The 19,445-nt window shown below is 41.6% G+C and overlaps 1 protein-coding gene across 2 annotated transcripts in view; it reads left to right on the top strand.

The window, feature by feature from the left end:
• The window catches only part of nav1b (neuron navigator 1b), a 485,995-nt gene that overhangs the window by 211,941 nt on the left and 254,609 nt on the right, over nt 1–19,445 (top strand). For both annotated transcript variants that reach the window (XM_052034603.1, XM_052034604.1), the window contains one exon: nt 12,629–12,731. In XM_052034603.1, the coding sequence (XP_051890563.1) occupies nt 12,629–12,731 (103 nt within the window). The remainder of the gene's footprint in view (nt 1–12,628; nt 12,732–19,445) is intronic.

Consider the following 19,445-nt stretch of genomic DNA (forward strand, 5'->3'; position numbering starts at 1 on the left):
TGGAAGGTTAGAGCACATGGGGTCCAGAGTGAGTTTGCCATTTGGATACAAAGTTGTCTTGGTGGTAGGAGGCATTGTTTTTTAGATTGGAGGTCTGTGACCAGTGGTGTGCTGCAGCGATTGGTGCTGGGTCTTCTGTCATTTGTCATATATATTAATGATTTGGATGAGAATGTAGGTAGCACAATCAGTAGGTCTGCAGATGACACCACAATTGGTGATATAGTGGACAGTGAAAAAGTTTGTCTACGGTTGTAATAGGATATAGATCAACTGGGAAAGTGGGCAAGGTAATGGCAGATGGAATTTAACTCAGACAGGTACAAAGTGATGCATTTTGGGAAGTTAAGCGGAAATGCACCATTTACCAATAATCGCACAATTAACCTTAACGCTGTTATTGTCTGTCAGCTTTGGAGTGCAGAAATAAAAGTCACTGCAAAAGAAAGATTTTGAACTGACTTTGTGAATGAAGTGATTATATTGGTTGACTTTTCTATGTAACCACCCTAGTGTATTCTACTGGTGCCTGTTCCCCTCCTCCTCTGTAGTCCTAACCCAGTTGCAGAAGCGTGCTAGAAGGCTACTGACTCTCACAGGAGGAGACTGCCACGGCCTTGTGACATGACCTCAAATTACTCTGTGCCTGGGATTGTACAGCTGCAGATGCACCATCTGGTTGTGGGCAGCAGCGGTCTTGTTTGGCTGGCTGATAGGCAGAAGCAAGAATTCCAGCGCAGTGGTAGAGGTGTGAGATCAAATGCAGTCTTCCTGAGAAAGACTAGCAGAACCATCGGTCTTGGAACCACCACCTCAAAAAGCCTCATAATCTAAGAACAGATTGTTGTTACCGTGACACCTTGGAGCCTCTTTACACTCCCTCATCCACAGCCATTGTGGCAGTAATGTGAACTTGATGTTGGCAGCGAAGTGATTTTTGAGTGGCAGCACACTCAGCCTCCACTGGGCTCTCCAATGTTAGGGTATCTCTGCTTGTGCAATGGAAGCTCCAATGTCAGCTTCCAGAGGATATTTCTTGTTTGGGTGCACAAGTGTGCAAAAAGTTTTGGCCCTCACTGGAGAGCAAGATCCAGGCAAAGTTCTGTGCCGAGTTAGTGTTGGGCTTGCCCATCTGTTGTTGTTGAATGCCCATCAGCCGCCTTCTGCAGCTATGCCACCATAGTCAGTGAAGCTTTTGTTAGCCACCTGACACTGCTGTGGGAGACAGGAGCTACATTGTAGCCCAGACCTCATTACAATGTCCTGTATGAGCTTCATGTCCCAAATGCATAACCTCAGCAACTTCATGCCAAATGGTGAGGAATGAGGGGAGGGAAAGTGACATTGATTCGTAAACAGCCACTATTTTGTGGAGCTATTTGGAGTCATTTTAAAGACCACTATTGAAGTTGCTTAATATCAGGACACATGGAGGGTACGAAATACCACACATGCTTCACCCATATGTCCCTTAAAATTACAATCATGATCCAAAGTTTGGAATAGGTTGAATTGTAAATGCACAATCTGCCCTAAACAGTAGGCCATTCCAGTTAAGATTCTAATATCCCTTTACTTTCAAAAGAAAGATCTTTTTCTTCATAAAAATTTAAGTCCAACCACTTGATTGAACATTCATGTCGGGGAGAATTTGGAGAAAACACTAATTATAGAGAGAGACCACCAACATTGCAGCAACAATTGTGATCTTGATAGATAAGTAACTAATGTTCGAGAAGATAAATTTAGCATTTGGAAAGGGCTTGTTTGGAAAAGTTTTGCCAAGCTTTCCCTTGGGAGATGAGGTGGATTACATGAGGGATCCAATAACACAGTCCCGATGTTGAGACATCTGGAGCCTTGCCCTTTGAACAGTACGTTTGCCTGTAGCATGATGAAATCACCTTGTACAGCGATCCAAGGTCAACTCCTTTGCATATTATTGAGACACTACTTCTACATAAAGCTTGAAGCAGTCAGGTGATTTATCTGGTGACAGCAGTTTTTAATGGGTTACAAGGCACCCCAAGGCTGTACTGTTGAAAATTTAAAAATGGTTGAGTAAGGCATGAATAATATTCTGCCAGTTTGCAATCATTTGGAAGACTGGAACATGGCTAATATTGTGCCCTTTATTTAAAGGCTGCAAGGACATGCTAGGGTACTACAGGCCAGTGAGCCTAACTTCAGTGGTGGGAAAGCTAATGGAGGGGATTCTGAGAGATAGGATCTACTTGCATTGGGACTGACAAGGACTGATTGGGGATGGTCAGCAAGGCTTGTGCGTGGGAAATCACATCTCATGAATTTGGTTGAGTCTTTTGAAGAGGCGACCAAGAAGATTGATGAGGACAGGGTGATACATGGACTTTAGCAAGGCCCTTTGACCAAGATCCCATGTGGTAGGCTGGTCTGGAGGATTTTTTGGTGAGTCTGGACATGTTGCCGACTTCATGTGAAATTGAAGAGGCAACCAAGAGGATTGATGAGGGCAGGGTGGTAGATGTTGCCTACATGGACTTTAGCAGGCCTTTGACAATGTCCTGCATGGTAGGCTGAACTGGAAGGTTAGAGCACATGGGGTCCAGAGTGAGTTTGCCATTTAGATACAAAGTTGGCTTGGTGGTAGGAGGGAGAGGGTGGTAGTGGAGAATTGTTTTTCAGATTCGAGGCCTGTGACCAGTGATGTGCCACAGGGATCGGTACTGGGTCCACTCTTTGCCATCTATATTAATGATTCAGATGAAGATGTACTGTAGGTGATGTGGTTAGTAAGTTTGTGGATGCCACCAAAATTGATGGTGTAGTGGACTGTGAGGAAGGTTATTTAAGATTACAAAAGGATCTAGAATAACTGAGAACGTTGGCCAAGGAATACAGGTGGAATTTGACTTAGGCAAGTGTGAAGTGTCGCATTTTGGGAAGTTAAACCAGGGCAGGACTTGCACAGTAATTAGCAGGGCTCTGGAGAGTGTTGTAGAACAGGGAGACCTAGGGGTACAAGTATTTAGTTCCCTGAAAGTGATGACACAGGTAGACAGGGTGGTGAAGAGAGCATTTGGCACACTTACCTTCATCGGTCAGAGCATTGCGTACAAGAGTTGGGCTGTCATGTTACAACTATTCAAGTTGTTGGTGAGACTACACTTGTCATATTGTGTGTAGGTCTGGTCACTGAGCTATATAGGAAGGATGTCATTAAGCTGGAAAGGGCACAGAAAAGATTCACAAGGATGTTACAGGGACTGGAGGGCTTGAGTTATAAGGAGAGACTGGATAGGCTGGGGCTTTTTTCCCAGGAGTGGAGAAGGCTGAGGGGTTATCTTATAGATGTGTATAAAATCATGAAGGGCAAAAATAAATGAATGGTCAAAATCTTTTTCCCAGAGTAGGGGAGTCTAAAACTCAGGTACAGATTAAAGATGAGAGGAAAAGCAATTAAACTTTTTCACACAGAGAGTGGTGGGTATGTGGACTAAGCTGCCAGAGGAAGTGGTAGGGGCAGGTACAATTATAATGTTTAAAAGTCATTTGGACAGTTACATGTATAGAAAAGATTTAAAGGGATATAGGCCAAATGCAGGCAAATGGGACCAGCCCATGTTGGCATGGATGAGTTGGGCCAAAGCACCTGTTTCCATGCTGTATAACTAACCCGTATCGCTCTGTTCTGCGGTGTCCTCGTTGGTTAACCAACTGGGATCACAAGTCCAGGTTCCGCTGTGGTGTGCTGTGAAACTAAATTCAAGAGATCTGTTAACCTTTGAGTTAGATATTGAAAGATTTTGGATTGGCAGCAAGTGTTTATTGGCTCAAAGATATTCTTTAGGAAAAGGAACTAGCCACTTTACTTGGTGTAGCCTGCATCTGACAAGCCACAGTACATAGCTGACTTAATGTACAATCAAGTAGCTTACAAGAAATTTGGTTGAAGCAACTGATAAGTGAAGACCAGTCCTTCTCAAGACTGGATAAGTACTTAAAGGAAACAATTGCAGTCATATGGGGAATAACATGGGTATGGTGGGGTTAACTTTGTGGTTAAGAGGACACCAAGAGTGTTACTCACAACCCCTACCAAGTGGGTATTTTTCACTTGTGAGAATGTTAGCTTTCTATTATGTGGCAGGTTTTGCAGATGAGCCCATTACAGTTTTAGTCAATGCTCACATGTGCATTGTGATAGAGGATTTCCTGACTAGAAATCTCTGATTAATTCCTTTTTGTACTTCAGGAGAACCACAGTTTTATCCACACTGAGGTAAGCCAACTCAGGGAAAACTAAGATCCAATCTAGAAGCTTCCAGGATGATGTGGTTTCCCACGTTACTTTGAAGCCAAGTAGATAAGTGACCATTCACAGCTCCACTTTATAATTTGCTGAATCTGTTGCTGTAACAAATGGCTGCTTACATTCTGACGTATCTTCGTCGAACTCTTCTCCTGCTGCTTCTGCCTCTGCCCATTTCTTTGGCCTCATGCCTGATCAATGGCCCATTCTCCTGTCTCCAGTATTCCTGATCCACTTGGACCCCTCCTCCCCTGTCACCTGGCCTCTTATCCCCGTTTAACTATTCATTGCGAATTGCTGACTTGACATTGGCTGCCTTGATGTCTTTACTTCCTTCACCCACTCCAACCTACCTCCTTCTGAACAGACAGCACTCTGAACACTTCAAACCAATTCAGATTTTGTTAGCAAACCCACAAAGGTAGTGCTGTTGTAGTCTGGTGAACCAACCTTTACCTTGTAGAGGCCAAACGTCATCCCTCAGACACATCCTCATATCTGCCTCTGGACCATGATCCCACCAACCAACGTCAGGCTATTGTCCCCCTGACTGTCACAGATCTCATTTCATCAGCAGATCTTCCCTCCACAGCCTCCAACCTGGTAGGGCCCCAACCTCATACCTGCTACCCCTACCTCTCTTTTGTTTCCTATCCAAGATCCACATACAGGTCTGTCCCATTAGACCTGTTGTTTCAACCTGTCCTTGCCCTACCAAACATATTTCTTCCTACCTTGACTTGATCCTGACTCAATCCAACTGGTTGACTCAATCCAACCAGTTCTGCCACTCATTTGATTGGCAGAACTTGTCTTTACTCTCAGCAACTTCTCCTTCAATTGCACTCACTTTCCCTAGATTAAAGGTGTCGCTATGGGAGTGTGCATGGGCCCAGCTACACTTATCTTTTGATTTGATGTGTGGAACAGTCTTTGTTCCAGGCTTGCTGGGACCATGCCCCAAATCTTTCTCTGATACATTGATGACTGCCCCATTCGCCATCAATACAGAACTCAAAGATTTCATCACTTTTGCTGCCAATTTCCACCTTGCTCTCACGTTCACTTGATCCATCTCTGACACTTCCCTTCCTGGATCTCTCTGGCTCTAAGTCAAGAGAGAGGTTAGCCACTAACATCTTTTACAAACTCATAGACCCCCACAGGCACCTTGACTATACATCCTCTCACCCTGCCTCCTGTAAGGACTCCTTTCCTTTATCTCAGTTTCTTTATCTCTGTTGTATTTGTTCCAACAATGAGGCCTCCTTCTGTGGTATCTCTGAAATGGCCTCCTTCATGCTGAATCATGGTTTCCCCTCCACCATAGTGGATGGAACACTCAACTGCCATTCCTCTATTTCCTGATCTCACCTCCCTCCCCCGGGACAGAACAAAGATAGAGTTCCCTGGTACTCGCCTTCCATGTCACCAGCCTTTGCATCCAACATATTATCCTTCATAATTTCTGCCAGCTCCATCATGATCCCAGTACAAGTCATATCTTCCCCATCCTGCATTTCATGGGGTCTGTTCACTTTGTGACTCCCTGGTCCATTCTTCTACCCCTATCCACCACTCCCTGTCCCATGCCACCCTTTCCGTCCAACCAGAGGAGGTGCAACGCATGTCCATTTACCTCTTCCCTTCCCACCATCCATGGGCCCCAACAATCATTCCAGCTGAGGCAGTGATTCACTTGCGCTTCTTCTAATCTAGTGTGCTGTGTTCAGTGTTCACAGTGTGATCTCCTCTACGCTGGAGAAGCCAAACGCAGATTAAGTGGTCACTTTGCGAAGCACCTGTGCTCAGTCCACAAGGTGACCCTGAGCTTTCTGTTGCATGCCATTTTAATTTGCAATCCCACTCCCTCTTCACCCTGTTGGTCTGCAGCCTCCTCCACTGCCACAGTGAGGCCCATCGTAAACTGTAGGAACAACATCTTCTGTCTTGGCACTTTACAATGCTCCAGAATGAACATTGAATTTTTTGACTTCAGATAAACTGCTCTCTCATTGTTTCCTATAATCAAGCTGATGTTCCTTTCTTATCCCATTTCTTTAAAATGTCTTGCTGATGGTCAGTGTTCATGCTCCTTATCACATGATCTGACTTAACTATCTCCAATAGGCTTTTGTCTTGCACCACACTCCTCTCATTGCTCTGCTTTGAAAACAGTAAACCTTCCACTCTCCCCCCCCAATTTCTGAGGAAGGGCCCCTGATCTGAAACACAGAGGGTTTTCTCTTTCCACAGATGCTGCGTGACTGGCTGAGTTCTTCCAGCGTTTCTATTTTTGTTTTAGATCCTAGCATCTGCAGTTTATTTGTTCACCATTCAGCAGAGCTCTGCCCTAAGTAATTAAAAATTAACCTTGCATGAAGTCTCCTCCACCTAAGAAATGTTGTTCATGAAGCACCTGATGCTTCCTCACCAGAAACCATAGCAGCTGCAAATCAGACTCAGTGAAATATAAAGGTGACAGTTGCAATGCACCCATTATTGTTCTCCTGTCCTTTGAAGCAGCTGTCTTTGGCTAGCTCCCTCCTTTAACATAAAACCATTAGGTTTTTTCAGGCTGGTAAAACCAAACTTGGTCTGGAATAGATGAGGTGTATCTATGGCCCAGAAAGAAGCAAAAGCTCTAGGGTGGCACGGTAGTGCAGTAGGGCAACGCAGTAGTGTAGCGGTTAGGGTAACGCTATTACAGCGCCAGTAACCTGGGTTCAATTCCCGCTGCTGTCTGTAAGGAGTTTGTACGCTCTCCCTGTGACTGCGTGGGTTTCCTCCGGGTGCTCTGTTTTCCTCCCACATTATAAAGATGCACGGGTTAGGAAGTTGTGGGCATGCTATGTTGCCGCTGGAAGCATCGTGACACTTGCGGGCTGCCCCTAGAACACTCTATGCAAAAAGATGTATTTTACTGTGTGTTTCAATGTACATGTGACTAACATAGAAATCTTACCTTATCTTATTTATGGTAAGTTTTGTGACTTGAAACCCAATGGAACACATGCCTTTGTGGCCTCCGTTCTTACCTGCTGTGAGTTTGAAAACCTAGGCCTTAATAAGCATCCTGTTGGGCACCATGCTTCAGATGCAAACAAACTAATGTTTTATCTATGTTCAGACTAACTTACTGGATTTTGTACTCTGTATCGCTGGTTATAAAACTAAAGGTTTGTTAACATATTCAGCCGTTTTCAGAAATTTGACTCACACATTCAAACATTTGTGATGGCTCTTGCATGCTCAGTAAAATTGTACTCTTGACCTAGTAATGCTTCTCTTCATTCTTCCAAAGAAAACACATCAGCTCTCATTTTTTGCATTGACTGTTACGTGTCATGTGTCCACGCATTCCATAAGTCAGTCTATGTCCTCATAATATCTATAAACATCTTCCTCACTCTGAATTAGATTCCCAAGTTTTGTGTCCTCTGCAGAATTTGATACTGCCCTGTAGCCTCGAGATGAAATTATTAATATATACGAGAAACAGCCGTGATTAAGATACTGAACCTTGGGGAACACTATGTTCATCTTGAGAAACGGTTATTTACCACAACCCTCTTTACTGTCAGCCAATTTTGTATCCATGCTGCTCTTGCTGCTTTATTTACTGGGTTTCAGTTTTGCTCATAAACCTGATATTTGGTAATTTACCAAATGCTTCTTAGAAGTCCATGTACAAGCTGTGTTGCTACCATCCACCCTTGCTACATCATCAAAATCTCAGTGAAATTCATCATTGACATTTGATCTGACCAAATCTATACTGACTCATCTTTATTTGTCACACTTGTCCAAGTAGCTATTTTTATTCCCCTGGTTTATTGCATGAATAGTTTTCCTACTGGTTAAACTAATAGCCTGTCTTTCTAACTGTTTTAGATTTAACATGTTTAATCTGCTAGCCCTCTGGAATGACCTCATTGAAGCTAAAGAGCTATCAGATGGAGAAGGTTTTGGGGGGGGGGGGGCATTGGCGATAGAGTTCTTATTAGTCCATTTTGTCAGATCACCATTGCAGATCCTGTACTAATATCCACAGATGTTACATGAGGTGCAGCTTTTATGTAACATGTTCAATATAATTCCGAAAATATAGGACGCCATGAGTTAAATTCTCAAAATTCCGTTTTTATCAAACAGAACTCACATTTATGTATAGGAACTAGCTTGACATTGGACCAACCTGTTTCAAGTTAACTGTTCATAACCTCAGCATCCTATTTAGATCAAGCTGGGCTTTTGATCTCATAATTTCTCTAGTGCAGAGACCACATACTTCCATCTCTGTTATATCATTTGTTTCCACTCCTATCTCAACTTATCTTCAGCTCAAACCCACATCAATATTTCTGTTACTTGACTTTGCCAGTCCACTCCTAGTTGAAATTGCATCTTCCACCTTGCCAAATTTAAGCTCATTGAAAACACTCATTAACCCATCACCTTTACACTAGTGGACCTATGTTGGCTTCTAACCTCATGGTGTCACATATTTAAAAATGTCTTTCACACGTTCAAATCCAGTCCAAGGCCCTGCTCCCTTTGTATCTCTGTAATCCTCAGCTCCATAGCATTGGAGAATTGTGTCCTGCACTAATTCTGGCCTCTTGCTCTCTGTTATTTTACTAATCCTTTTGTCTTTAGGTGTCCATGACATATGCTGTGCTGACCTGCCTCTAAAGTTCTGTCTATTTTTAGATGCCAAGTGTTGACTTCACTATTCTACTACCTTTCTTTCTGTCAGTTGCCTTATTACTCTTTTGTGGCTGATTTGAATTTTTCTTATTTTAAAGGCACCATATAAATGTAATTTGATGATTAGAGGGTGCTTTACCCAAGAATATTTGCTTGGATCAGACCTGAAGGTAGAATCCTCCTTGAGGCAACTGAAAATTAAAACAAAACTGAGAACGCTGGAAATATAAAAGCAGAAAATGCTGGAGATATTCAGCAGGTCAGGCAGCATTTGCAGAGAAAGAAACCAAGTTACCTTTTCCAGTCAATGATTCTTTATTAGAACTAGTAAATGAGAAAACAAATGTGTTTTATCTTGCAGAGAAGAGGAGGGTTGGAGTGAACAAAGGGAATGTCAGTACTCTGGTTCAGATCAAGATTGTTCATGAATCACAATACCTTTGGAGCTGTTCAGCGAATGGATGAATGAAAGCAACGAGAAAGAGAGAGAGAGAAGGGAAAAAAAAACAAAACATGCTGGAACTGCAGGACAGTGCAGTTGTTGAAAATCTGAAACAAAATAGTATGGTGGAAATGACCAGTACATCAGGCAGCATCCACGGAGAGTAGAAGCTGAGCTAGAGTTGCAGCTGGATTTATGTCAGAACTGGACAGTGCTGATGCAATGAGGAAAGGCTGGTTATCTGAAAAGTTGAATTCACTACTGAGCCCCAAGGGCTGCAACGTGTGGAGATGTGAGGTGCTTTCCTTGAGCTTCCACTAGGCATTTGTAGAACAATATAGAAGGTGAAAGGAATAAAGATGAGGGAGGCAGTGGTATAGAAAATTAAAGTGATAGGTGACTGGAAGTTTGGAGTCACCCTCTTGGGACAATATGTTTCCTGCTGTGAAATGGTATCATGCTGGAAGCACATATCTCCTAATTGTCTTCAAGTATTCATTCCTTTTATATCTATTATAAGTAGAAAGCCAAACACTCCAATTTAATTTTTAATGTATGCTCCCAGCAAGTATAACTCTCTGCCAAGAAAAGGAGTAATATATGATTACCACATTGCTGTGGTGCAAGATTACTATATTGTTCCGTATGTACTTTAGAGAGTTACTTAACATAAGGTAATCAGAAAATACAAAATTAATGCACAGAGAAAAGCATCTGGTCCATCAAATGTGCTGTGCATTATAGCCTTAGAATCTTGATTAAACCCATCTTCCTACCATTTCCCTTTTGCTCTCAACAATTCTAATCTCTGCTCAGTCTCCACTGTGTTTAATAAGAAGTGAGTCTACATTGGGGACCTAGTAAGGTTCACACACTTCCATTATTTTTGTTTTGTGCTTCATCTTTTCTTTAAATATAAAGACTACCTCTTCTTAAACTCTGAATGCTAGAAACACTCAGCAAGTCAAGAAGTGTCTGTGGAAAGGGAAACATAGTTAATGTTTTGGGTCTGACAAAGGGTCTCTGACCTGAAGCAATGACTCTGCTTTTCTTTTCAGATAAAAACAATTATCTGAACTACTGACCAGGAGCCTTGATTTTTGAATCCCATTGATGGGGATTTAAAAAGCTAGTAAAAGAAAATGTGGCTATGGCACTACCAGATTGCCATTAAAAACCTATCTGGTCCACTTACAGTATGTCCTTAAGGGCAGGAAATCTGCTATTGTTACCTGCTCTGGTCTTCATGTGACTCCAGACCCACACCAATGTGCTCCATTCTTATCTGATCTCTGAAATGGTCTCTCAAGCCATTCAGTTCATGGATAACTAGTGATGAGCAATAAATGATGTCCTAGCCAGTGATGGGAAGAAATTGTGGAAGAACAAATTAAAATATTGTTAGATTTTCAGACGTCAACATTCTCCATGTCATTATGATCTTTTTTCATTCAGCCATCCTCCAAGCTGTTATCCCCACCTTCTACCCAATCTGTGTACAAACTGGAAAATCCATGCACTATGGGCACACAGCACCTTAGCTGCATCCAGTTCGGCATGAATTATTTTTAAAATCAAATTAGCGAACTCATGGTCATTATAATGGTTGGCAGGGAATGAGTTAATATGGACTGACACAGGAATAAGTGACCTTCTGGAGTCAAGGTTAGACTAATCTTTTTTCAATGCATTAGAGAAAATAGATATATTTGGCTTAGTTATTTGTAACCTAGGTATGCTTAATAGATACTCATAACTCACGCATCATCTCTCCAATGTATCTTTCATCTTAATTAAGTATTAAAGTGGGAAAGCAAAAAAAAGGTTATAGAAGTTTATAAACGGAATTACAATATGATGAGAATTACCCAAAGTTACATCCAGAAGACCATATTCTCTTCAAATATGGAAATAAAATTGGCAAATTGCATTTACTTTAAAGCTGTCTTTTAATTTGACATATTAATCTAGAATATTCATCAGTGTTCTGTCACTCATTATCTGTGTATGGAACACATGATCTCAGGAATAGCAGTTGAAACAAAAGGCAAATGCATTGACTAATACCAAAACTAATTGATATCAACAAATAGAAAGCGCTGTCCTCTTAATGGGCAACTCTGGTTCAGATTCTTCCTTGAATTTTGCCCATTACTTTTTTTGATTTAAACTACAGCAAAGATATCATTGGAGCTATTGTCTGATGGGGAATTGAGTTGCCAGCAGTGGTGATGAATCTGTGTCTCAAAGCATATATTTCTTGTATTTAGTATATCTTGACATGTCACCTCCTTTGGCATTTTGAACAAAATTAAACAGAGGTCTATTTGTGATATTTTGTGTTTAACCTTGAAGCAAAATATTTAATTATTATTATGTGTGCAAAAGCAATTTTTTTGATGTTATTCCACCATTGATTCTCAACATTTGATTGTTCTGTATATCACACAATCTCCTCTGGGGATCATGTTGGCTGTGGGCTTTAACATAACTGCTTGCAGCATTGCAGTGGGGGATGGATTTAAGTGGGGTGAGGTGATGTCAGTTTTTATTCCTTTGAGCTTCATGCAGTGTCCCAGGCTGGTAACTGCCCAAACTTATTCAGCTGTCACAACTGAATTGATATGGCAGGCAGCCTTTGGCTTCATGCTTTCTAACCATCTGGCTAGGAATGAAGACCCAGAGTCCTTTGGCTACGAGCCTGACATTTCATTCCCACATTTACAGTGTGTTTCTTCATGTTAACTTTAAAAAGCAGAATCAAATAACTGTGTGGATTCATTAGAGCTCCTTAATTTTGCTAACAATGAATAAGCCCAAAACTTGCAATCTACTTTGTTTTCAATAGGATCTACTGGGATTCACAAAATATTTGATATTTTGAATCTAATGTGACAGCATTAGTAGTATTCATTCAAAATTCTATTTGTTTTTGATGTTACTACATTCCGTTCAATTTAGTTCTTTTAATTCTTGCAAGTGTTTTTGGGGTTCAGGAAGGAAAATTGGCTGATTCATTTATTTGGGACCACTTTTTGAAAGATTCTATTGATTTCTTAGTTAATGGTTTTATAAAATTGCACCTGAAGATAACTAGGAAGAAATATATGTTAACAGTTGAAGAAATAATGTTGAAAATGAATAAATTAATTTAATAATTTAATGTTTATTCATTTGATTCAAAGATCCAGAGACCCAGAGAAAAAGGACTGTTCAGAATATTGTAGATCTTCGGCAGAACTTGGAAGACACCATGTCGAGTTTGAGGGGATCACAGATAACCCATAGGTATGGCATAAATTTAAATTTATTTAAATGAGTGTCTGTTGGTAATCAGAACAAAAAATAATGCGAGCATGTGTGTGCACCTTCATTTGTGTAGCTTCCCCTATTTTCAGCATTCTCATCAAGGTTAAAAATGCTTATAAATTGGTAGTCTATTACCAGATGGTTCCAGCTAAGTATTTGCCAGAATCATCACTTAATGAATCCCATTTCCTTCAAACATTCCAACCACCAAATCATGCACAGCTCTGCATCCTTCAACAATTTCACTTAGGAAACAACAGAACAACCATTTGTTTGATGACAGAATCATCTGCCTGATTTAGTTTTCCTTCTGCTTAATGAAGACTACAGCATGGCTATGTTGGCTCTGATCCTCATATCATGTCATGTCTGGTTGTGATCATAATCAAAAATCATTTATTTTACCTGATTTTGACTGAGATTGAATTAGTGAAAATTCCTCAGTCCTCAAATAAATCTCTCACTTGCTTTCGTGAGCATGACAATTATTAAGCCATTTGTAAACTGAGTGGTTTTAGTGTCCTACTGCCATGCACTGTCAAAAGCTAGAAGCTTCGTGCAACATTCATTAATTTCTTGTTTTGTTTCTTAAATGTTATTTTTTATTAATCTGCATGTAGAATGTTTTCAGCCAGATGTGAGTTGTATTGGTGCTGTAATAAAAGTACGTATATCCACGTAAGAGACGTTCTGCTTCTGTCTTGTATTGATTTGGTCTGTGCGGAGATAATTGGTCATGGAACTGGCTTTGTGTGAAGCTTTGGGAATAATTTGCCTGTGCTTTAATATATACTAAAGCCATGTCATTGACCAATAATTTCTGAACAATCAGTTAATATTTTAAGAGGAGAAAGTAAACTAATATAGTAACTATTTCAAGATATACATACATCTACCTCATCCAATTGTTATCTGAGTAATAAAGGTTAGAAAAGTCCTAGGTTTGGTTCTATTTTGCGTTGAGTTAAACGAGTGCTTGCCAGCCTCAGCATCTCCAGTTAAAGCTGATCCTGGATAAGGTGGGGGAATTAGTTTTTTTTCTCAGGACTCACTGACAGAAGTCACAGATGAATAATTAAAAGTGGGCTGTGCAGGAAGTGAGGGGAATAGCATTTGCATGAACAAATAATAATAGTGATGTTTATAAAGGCAGAACCGGTTTTGTGTTATTTAACATTCAACTATTCAAGTTACTGAATAGTCAGATTTAATTCAGTTGATATTGCAATTTTGATTTCCAAATTTTCATAAAATAATTTAAAAATATTTGTTCACATCGCTTATAAATTCCAGAATATTTTAAGATGAGTGGTTCAAAGCAGGGATGCATTGGATGAATGAAGCAGAAGGCCCTTTTTGTTGGCCAGGAATTATTATGAAAGCACCTCATGGAGCTGCAGTGAGGGTAGGTAGGGTACTCCCAGCCCCACTTCCAGGGTTTGACATCTTGAGCTAAGCCTGACCTTCCCAGCATGACAGACATTCCAGGTGATATTAGCCATCAATCCATTGAAGTTTAACTTTCATTCACTCTTGCACTGAAACAAACAATGATATTGCAGTAACTTGTATACGAGCGGTAGTATTTCTGTAATAGCATTACATGGCTAATTGGAGACTGCCTGCTGCACACAGAAGAAGACCAAGGCTCTGATGCAATGACTAGGTCATATTAGGCCTAAGAAATTCAGCATTCCCACTAACCTCTGAGAACAGTGCCCATAACTCATTTGGGGGAAGCTGAATCATGGCAGGTGGAATCACTGCAGGGAGCCACCGAAGAGCCTCGAGGCTCACAGGCAAGCCAAGGGAGCAGACTGTGCTGCAGACTCTGACAGTTGAGTGGATCTGCCAACTGCTTTGACACAAAAGCAGAAAATGCTGGAAACAGTCATGCAGCATCTGTGGAAAGAGAAACAAATCAACATTTCCGGTCCAGGACCCTTTGTTGGATCTCATCAGATTTCTAACATCTGTTTTGATTTTCATTTACTGCAACCACTTTAGGCAGGCTTGCCCCTTAGACAATTGGTATTTTCTCCCACACCACTGCCAAGCACTATTAACTGACTGACCTACTTGTATTGCCTCTCATTTGTTAGGATATTGAATAGCCTTTCAACATGTTCTTAATTACAATAACAACATGTTTTAACTTGGTTGGCTCTGTCTTCATTATCAATTTTTCCCATCCTCTTACTTCTCAGTTTTTTCCACCAATTATCAGCCCTTAACTCCTCCCATTAAAAAAAAGAACCTCTGTATTTTAATTTGCTTTGATTCTTAACTTAGTTCCTTTGAGATGAAGGCAATGTTTCTTGTGTTCTACTTGTTATAAACCATCTACAAAAGCTGCTTTTTAAAAAAAATTGAGAAACTACAAATTCTGACATTGAAGATAAATGTTATCAGGTCGGTCTCTGCTTATGGATGAATGAGCTCAAAGATGACCCCTAAAGGGAATTGAGGAAATCCATTTGTGTCAAAATAATATTTTAAATGATATAGGAAGGAAAAGTATTCCTCAATTCTACTTGTATTTTGTTATAAACTATGATTGGTAAAATTGGATATGATCCAAGCAAAATATGGGCTTGAAATTCTTCGAGGCATGTTTTTGACAGGTGTTGCATGTGCTGGCCCTGGTTTGATGCAAAACACATGGAGTTGACGATGGTACAATAGGTCTTGTACATGCAACTTCGCATGAAAGCCTTTCTTCCACTGCTGAGAAGTGATTGGTGGGGAACAGGTTGTGGCACAGGGTGGGGAGATGATTAGGATGGTGAAGTACAAACAGAGGATGGGAAATTGCAGGGGTTTGAGCATGTGTGCAGAGGATGGGAGAAGACAGAGGGAGTTGAGAAAGGATTGTGGCAGTGGGGAGAGAGTTTACTGTGGGTTGGAATGATCTTGAATGGCTGGGAAGATGATCATGGAGATTGGTGCTGAGGAGATAGAAAGTGGGCATATGATTAGAGTGCTGAGTAGTAGTTCAGAGAGGCTGTTGGGGAGATAAAAAGTCAGGTGCACTGGAGACTGGATTGTCGGGCACAGGTCAGCAACTGAAGGGCCATTGAGCACTTTGGCAGGGCTTGATAGCAGAGCGAGAATGAGAAGATAAAATTAGCTTTTTCAGACTGTCCAGAGCAGCCCAGGTGGGGTGAGCCCTTTAACTGGAGTCACCTTAACTCCATGGTTAGAAACTGCTGCCATGTGTGAGACACTGCCTAATATCACTCGGATGATGTCAGCCCTGTGTTGTATGCTGGCTTCTGCCACTGTGATTGCCCAGTGTCTCCATGCACCTAATACACATCCTGTCTTGGATCAGACTTCCAGAAGTGTAATATGTAGCACGTTAAAAGCATTATGTCATGGAAGAGAACTTGGAGACTTTTCTGGTTGTAAATTTTATGGTGCAAAACAACAGCTTGAAATAGTTTGGTGACTCTGCTAAATTTGTTTACCCTGCACTGATAATCCAATCTTCATGAGACCGCACCTGGAGTGTTGTGTGCCGTTTTGATCTCCTTACCTAGAAAGGGATATTCTTGTCATGGAGGAAGTGAAGTTCAGCAAAGATTCACCTGGGCAGGCAGGTCTGTGCAGTTATAGATTCAGATTAGTTTATTGTCATATACACTAGGGTTCAATGAAATTCCTTCTTTACCAGCAGAGTACATGGTATACATGGTAATAATAAATTCAACAACAAATACAGCGACAAACGCAAAATAACGGAATGGTGTGAAATATAGTAGTGCAAACTGAGGTGTGCAAAAAAAATGCTAAAGGGACAATAACAGAGGAGGTAGAATTAAGGGTTTGAGAAAGTGGCAGCACCACTGGGAAGGGGGTGTGAAAGAGGTGATTAGTTCAAAAGTCTGATAGCAGTGGGGAAGACGGCAGAATGAAGGGCAGGCTGAATTTGCCACAAAAAGAAACAGTTAAAGATGGTAGCTGAGATGAAGCCATACACTCCAACCAGTGCAATCATTGTTAGGTTGGGTTTGGTATGTGACCATGCTGCTGTGGTCAAGGGGTTGGGCACAGTGCACTCATTTTTAGTGGTGAATCGAACATTCTGCTAAACCATTTGAATGGTATTTTTTGCTGACCGATGTCAATTCTGCAGTCAGCTGTTATGTATTTCATGACCAAGTGTCTCTGCTTTGGGAAGGGAGGAACAGATCATTGGAAACACTTTTAGGGATGTGAGGCTTAAACCAAGTCAAATATCTGTGTAATATAAGATGTGCTCTGGCAATCACTTAGCCAGGTTGATTCTGCAGTGTTTCACTGGGAACCTGGATTTTTCCTCTGGACGGCTTTGAAGGACAGTGCAAGAATGTCTAAATTGGATGGGGCATATCATTTCAATGACTACCAGCAGTGCCACTTTTGTAGGCTTTCACTATCACATGGAAAGGCATTGGGCTTAGGAACCCATTCACCTGCCTTCTGAGTGACCTCCTGTCAATCCAGCAGGTGCCTTTCACTGCACTGGCACACCCTTCATTGTCCCAGTAGAACATTTCTGCCCTCTTGTTGACGGACTACATGGCAGTTCAGGGAGTGCTGAATGGAGTCAGAGGATCAGGACCACTGGAGTTGTTCACCAGCTTGTAAATCCCTTTTGTCTCCCTACACTTACCTGGCTTCAGACAATTTTCATGAGAACATCTCAAAGCTCTGTTAGTTCTTTCAGGATTTATTTCTACTTTTGAGCATCAGTTTTTATATGAAACTGGTTTGTACTAGGGAGGGTGGGTAAACCTAGCAAGGCCTGGAACTCTCCTGACATTGGCCTCCAAACTAGTGACCCAACCCAAGGTATTATTTTGTTTATTTTAGACCTTCCAGGCATGTGGAAGGCAACTGAAGATTGATGCCTTTTGATATGTACTGAAAGTTAATTACAGTTAGAATTATGTTGTTGGGAGAGAGTGAGAGATCCAAGTAGTGCAGAGGAATCCGAGCATCATTGGGAAGTGTACGTTCTGATCAAATGGAGAATCAGAGACTTTTTCCCAGGGCGGAAATGGCTAATGCGAGGGGGCATAATTTTGGGATTGGAGGAAGGTAGAAGGGGGATGTCAGAGGTAAGTTTTTTACACAGAGAGTGGTGGGTGCGTGGAATACACTGCCGGCGGATGTTGTGGGGGCAGATACATTAGGGACGTGTAAAAGACTCTTAGGTAGCCACATGAATGATAAAGAAATGGAGGGCAATGTGGAAGGGTTAGATGGATATTAGAGCAAGATAAAATGTCGGCACAACATTGTGGGCCGAAGGGCCTGTACTGTTCTATGTTCTATGTAACTTGAAAGACAAGATCTCATTATCATTCATCGCCATTGAGTCTGAGGGTGGAAGCTGTCAAGGCCATGTAGGTAGGACTGGCCACTTACAGTATATTGCAAAAGCCCTGTACTGTTATGTCCCACCCCTGACAGTGTGCGGATGATGAAGAGATTGGATCGGGGCCATAAGAATGAGTCATGGGAAAATAACAATCATGGTACTATTTAGTTCAATGATAAACAAAAGCAACATTTGTAATAATTAGTCAATCACTACAGAGTGGGGGTTGATCAAACTTACCTCTTAGCATTGTGCAATGCACTGCCCACGTGTTGGTATAGCAGTGAAAGTGTTGCAGCAGTAGGGAAGCTTTTCACTGTGCATGATAAGCTTGAAGGGAACAGTCAGGCGGAGTTAAAGTGGTGTTCAAGCACAAAGAGGGTGCTCTGTTCATTTGAAGGTTATAAGTGGCTTTGCTCATCAGTGCAGCACCTACAGAGATAGCTGTTTATCAATTTAAACCATTTTCATAAGTTTGCTGAGACAAACTGCATATCTCATCTTTCAGGAAAAGGGAGTAAGCCATGCATCAGGAGAGATAATTCTGAGCTGCCGACTAGAAATTGCTTCAGAAGTACATTTTATCAAGGTGATAGATATTAATTGATTGATATGACAGATTGCCTGAGATGAGAGGAGGAGACATCAGAGCCCAGCATGTGGGTAGGTAGGCTGGGAACATGGAGGTTGGTATGTTTTGCAGTGTGGAGATTGGGGATGTCACAGTGTTTTTGAGGGTTGGGATCAGGAAAGCTGACATGCTTCAGAGACCCAGGAGACTTGGCCTGAAGGCATTGTGATTTGGGGGAGTTGGGATCAGCAGGCAAGGGTGTACATTTTGAAAAGGGAATTGTGGAGACCGAGGTGGTGGTTTAGGGAGGGAACTGTGAAGTCTCAGCATGGTGTTTTAGGGAGTGAATTGTGGAGTCTGGGCTCAGTGTTTTATAAAGAGATTGGGGAGGCCAGGCTTGGTGTTCTACAAAGAGGTATTGGAATCTGGGCTCAGTGTTTTGGAGAGTGGATTGGGGAATCCGGATAGGGAGTTTTGGAGGGAGGAATCAGGGAGATTGGGCTTGGTGTTTTGGAGTGGCCATCACAAAGTCCGAAATTGGCATTTGGGGAGAAGTTCAGGGAGATTGTGCGTGATGCTTTGGAATGTGGACAGATGATGGGGGAGGAGAATAGAAACAAAGGCAGGCATGTAGACATGGGAGGACAGTGAGATCAAAGGGGAGGATCAGTTGCTGTCCTGTGGGGTGCACTGATGAAGTATGTGAGGTGGTTGATGTCCAGGGGTGTTGAGGATGCTGGCTCAGTGTGTTGGG

This window comes from Pristis pectinata, chromosome 20 (genome assembly GCF_009764475.1).
Source record: "Pristis pectinata isolate sPriPec2 chromosome 20, sPriPec2.1.pri, whole genome shotgun sequence".
NCBI classification, from domain to species: domain Eukaryota; kingdom Metazoa; phylum Chordata; class Chondrichthyes; order Rhinopristiformes; family Pristidae; genus Pristis; species Pristis pectinata.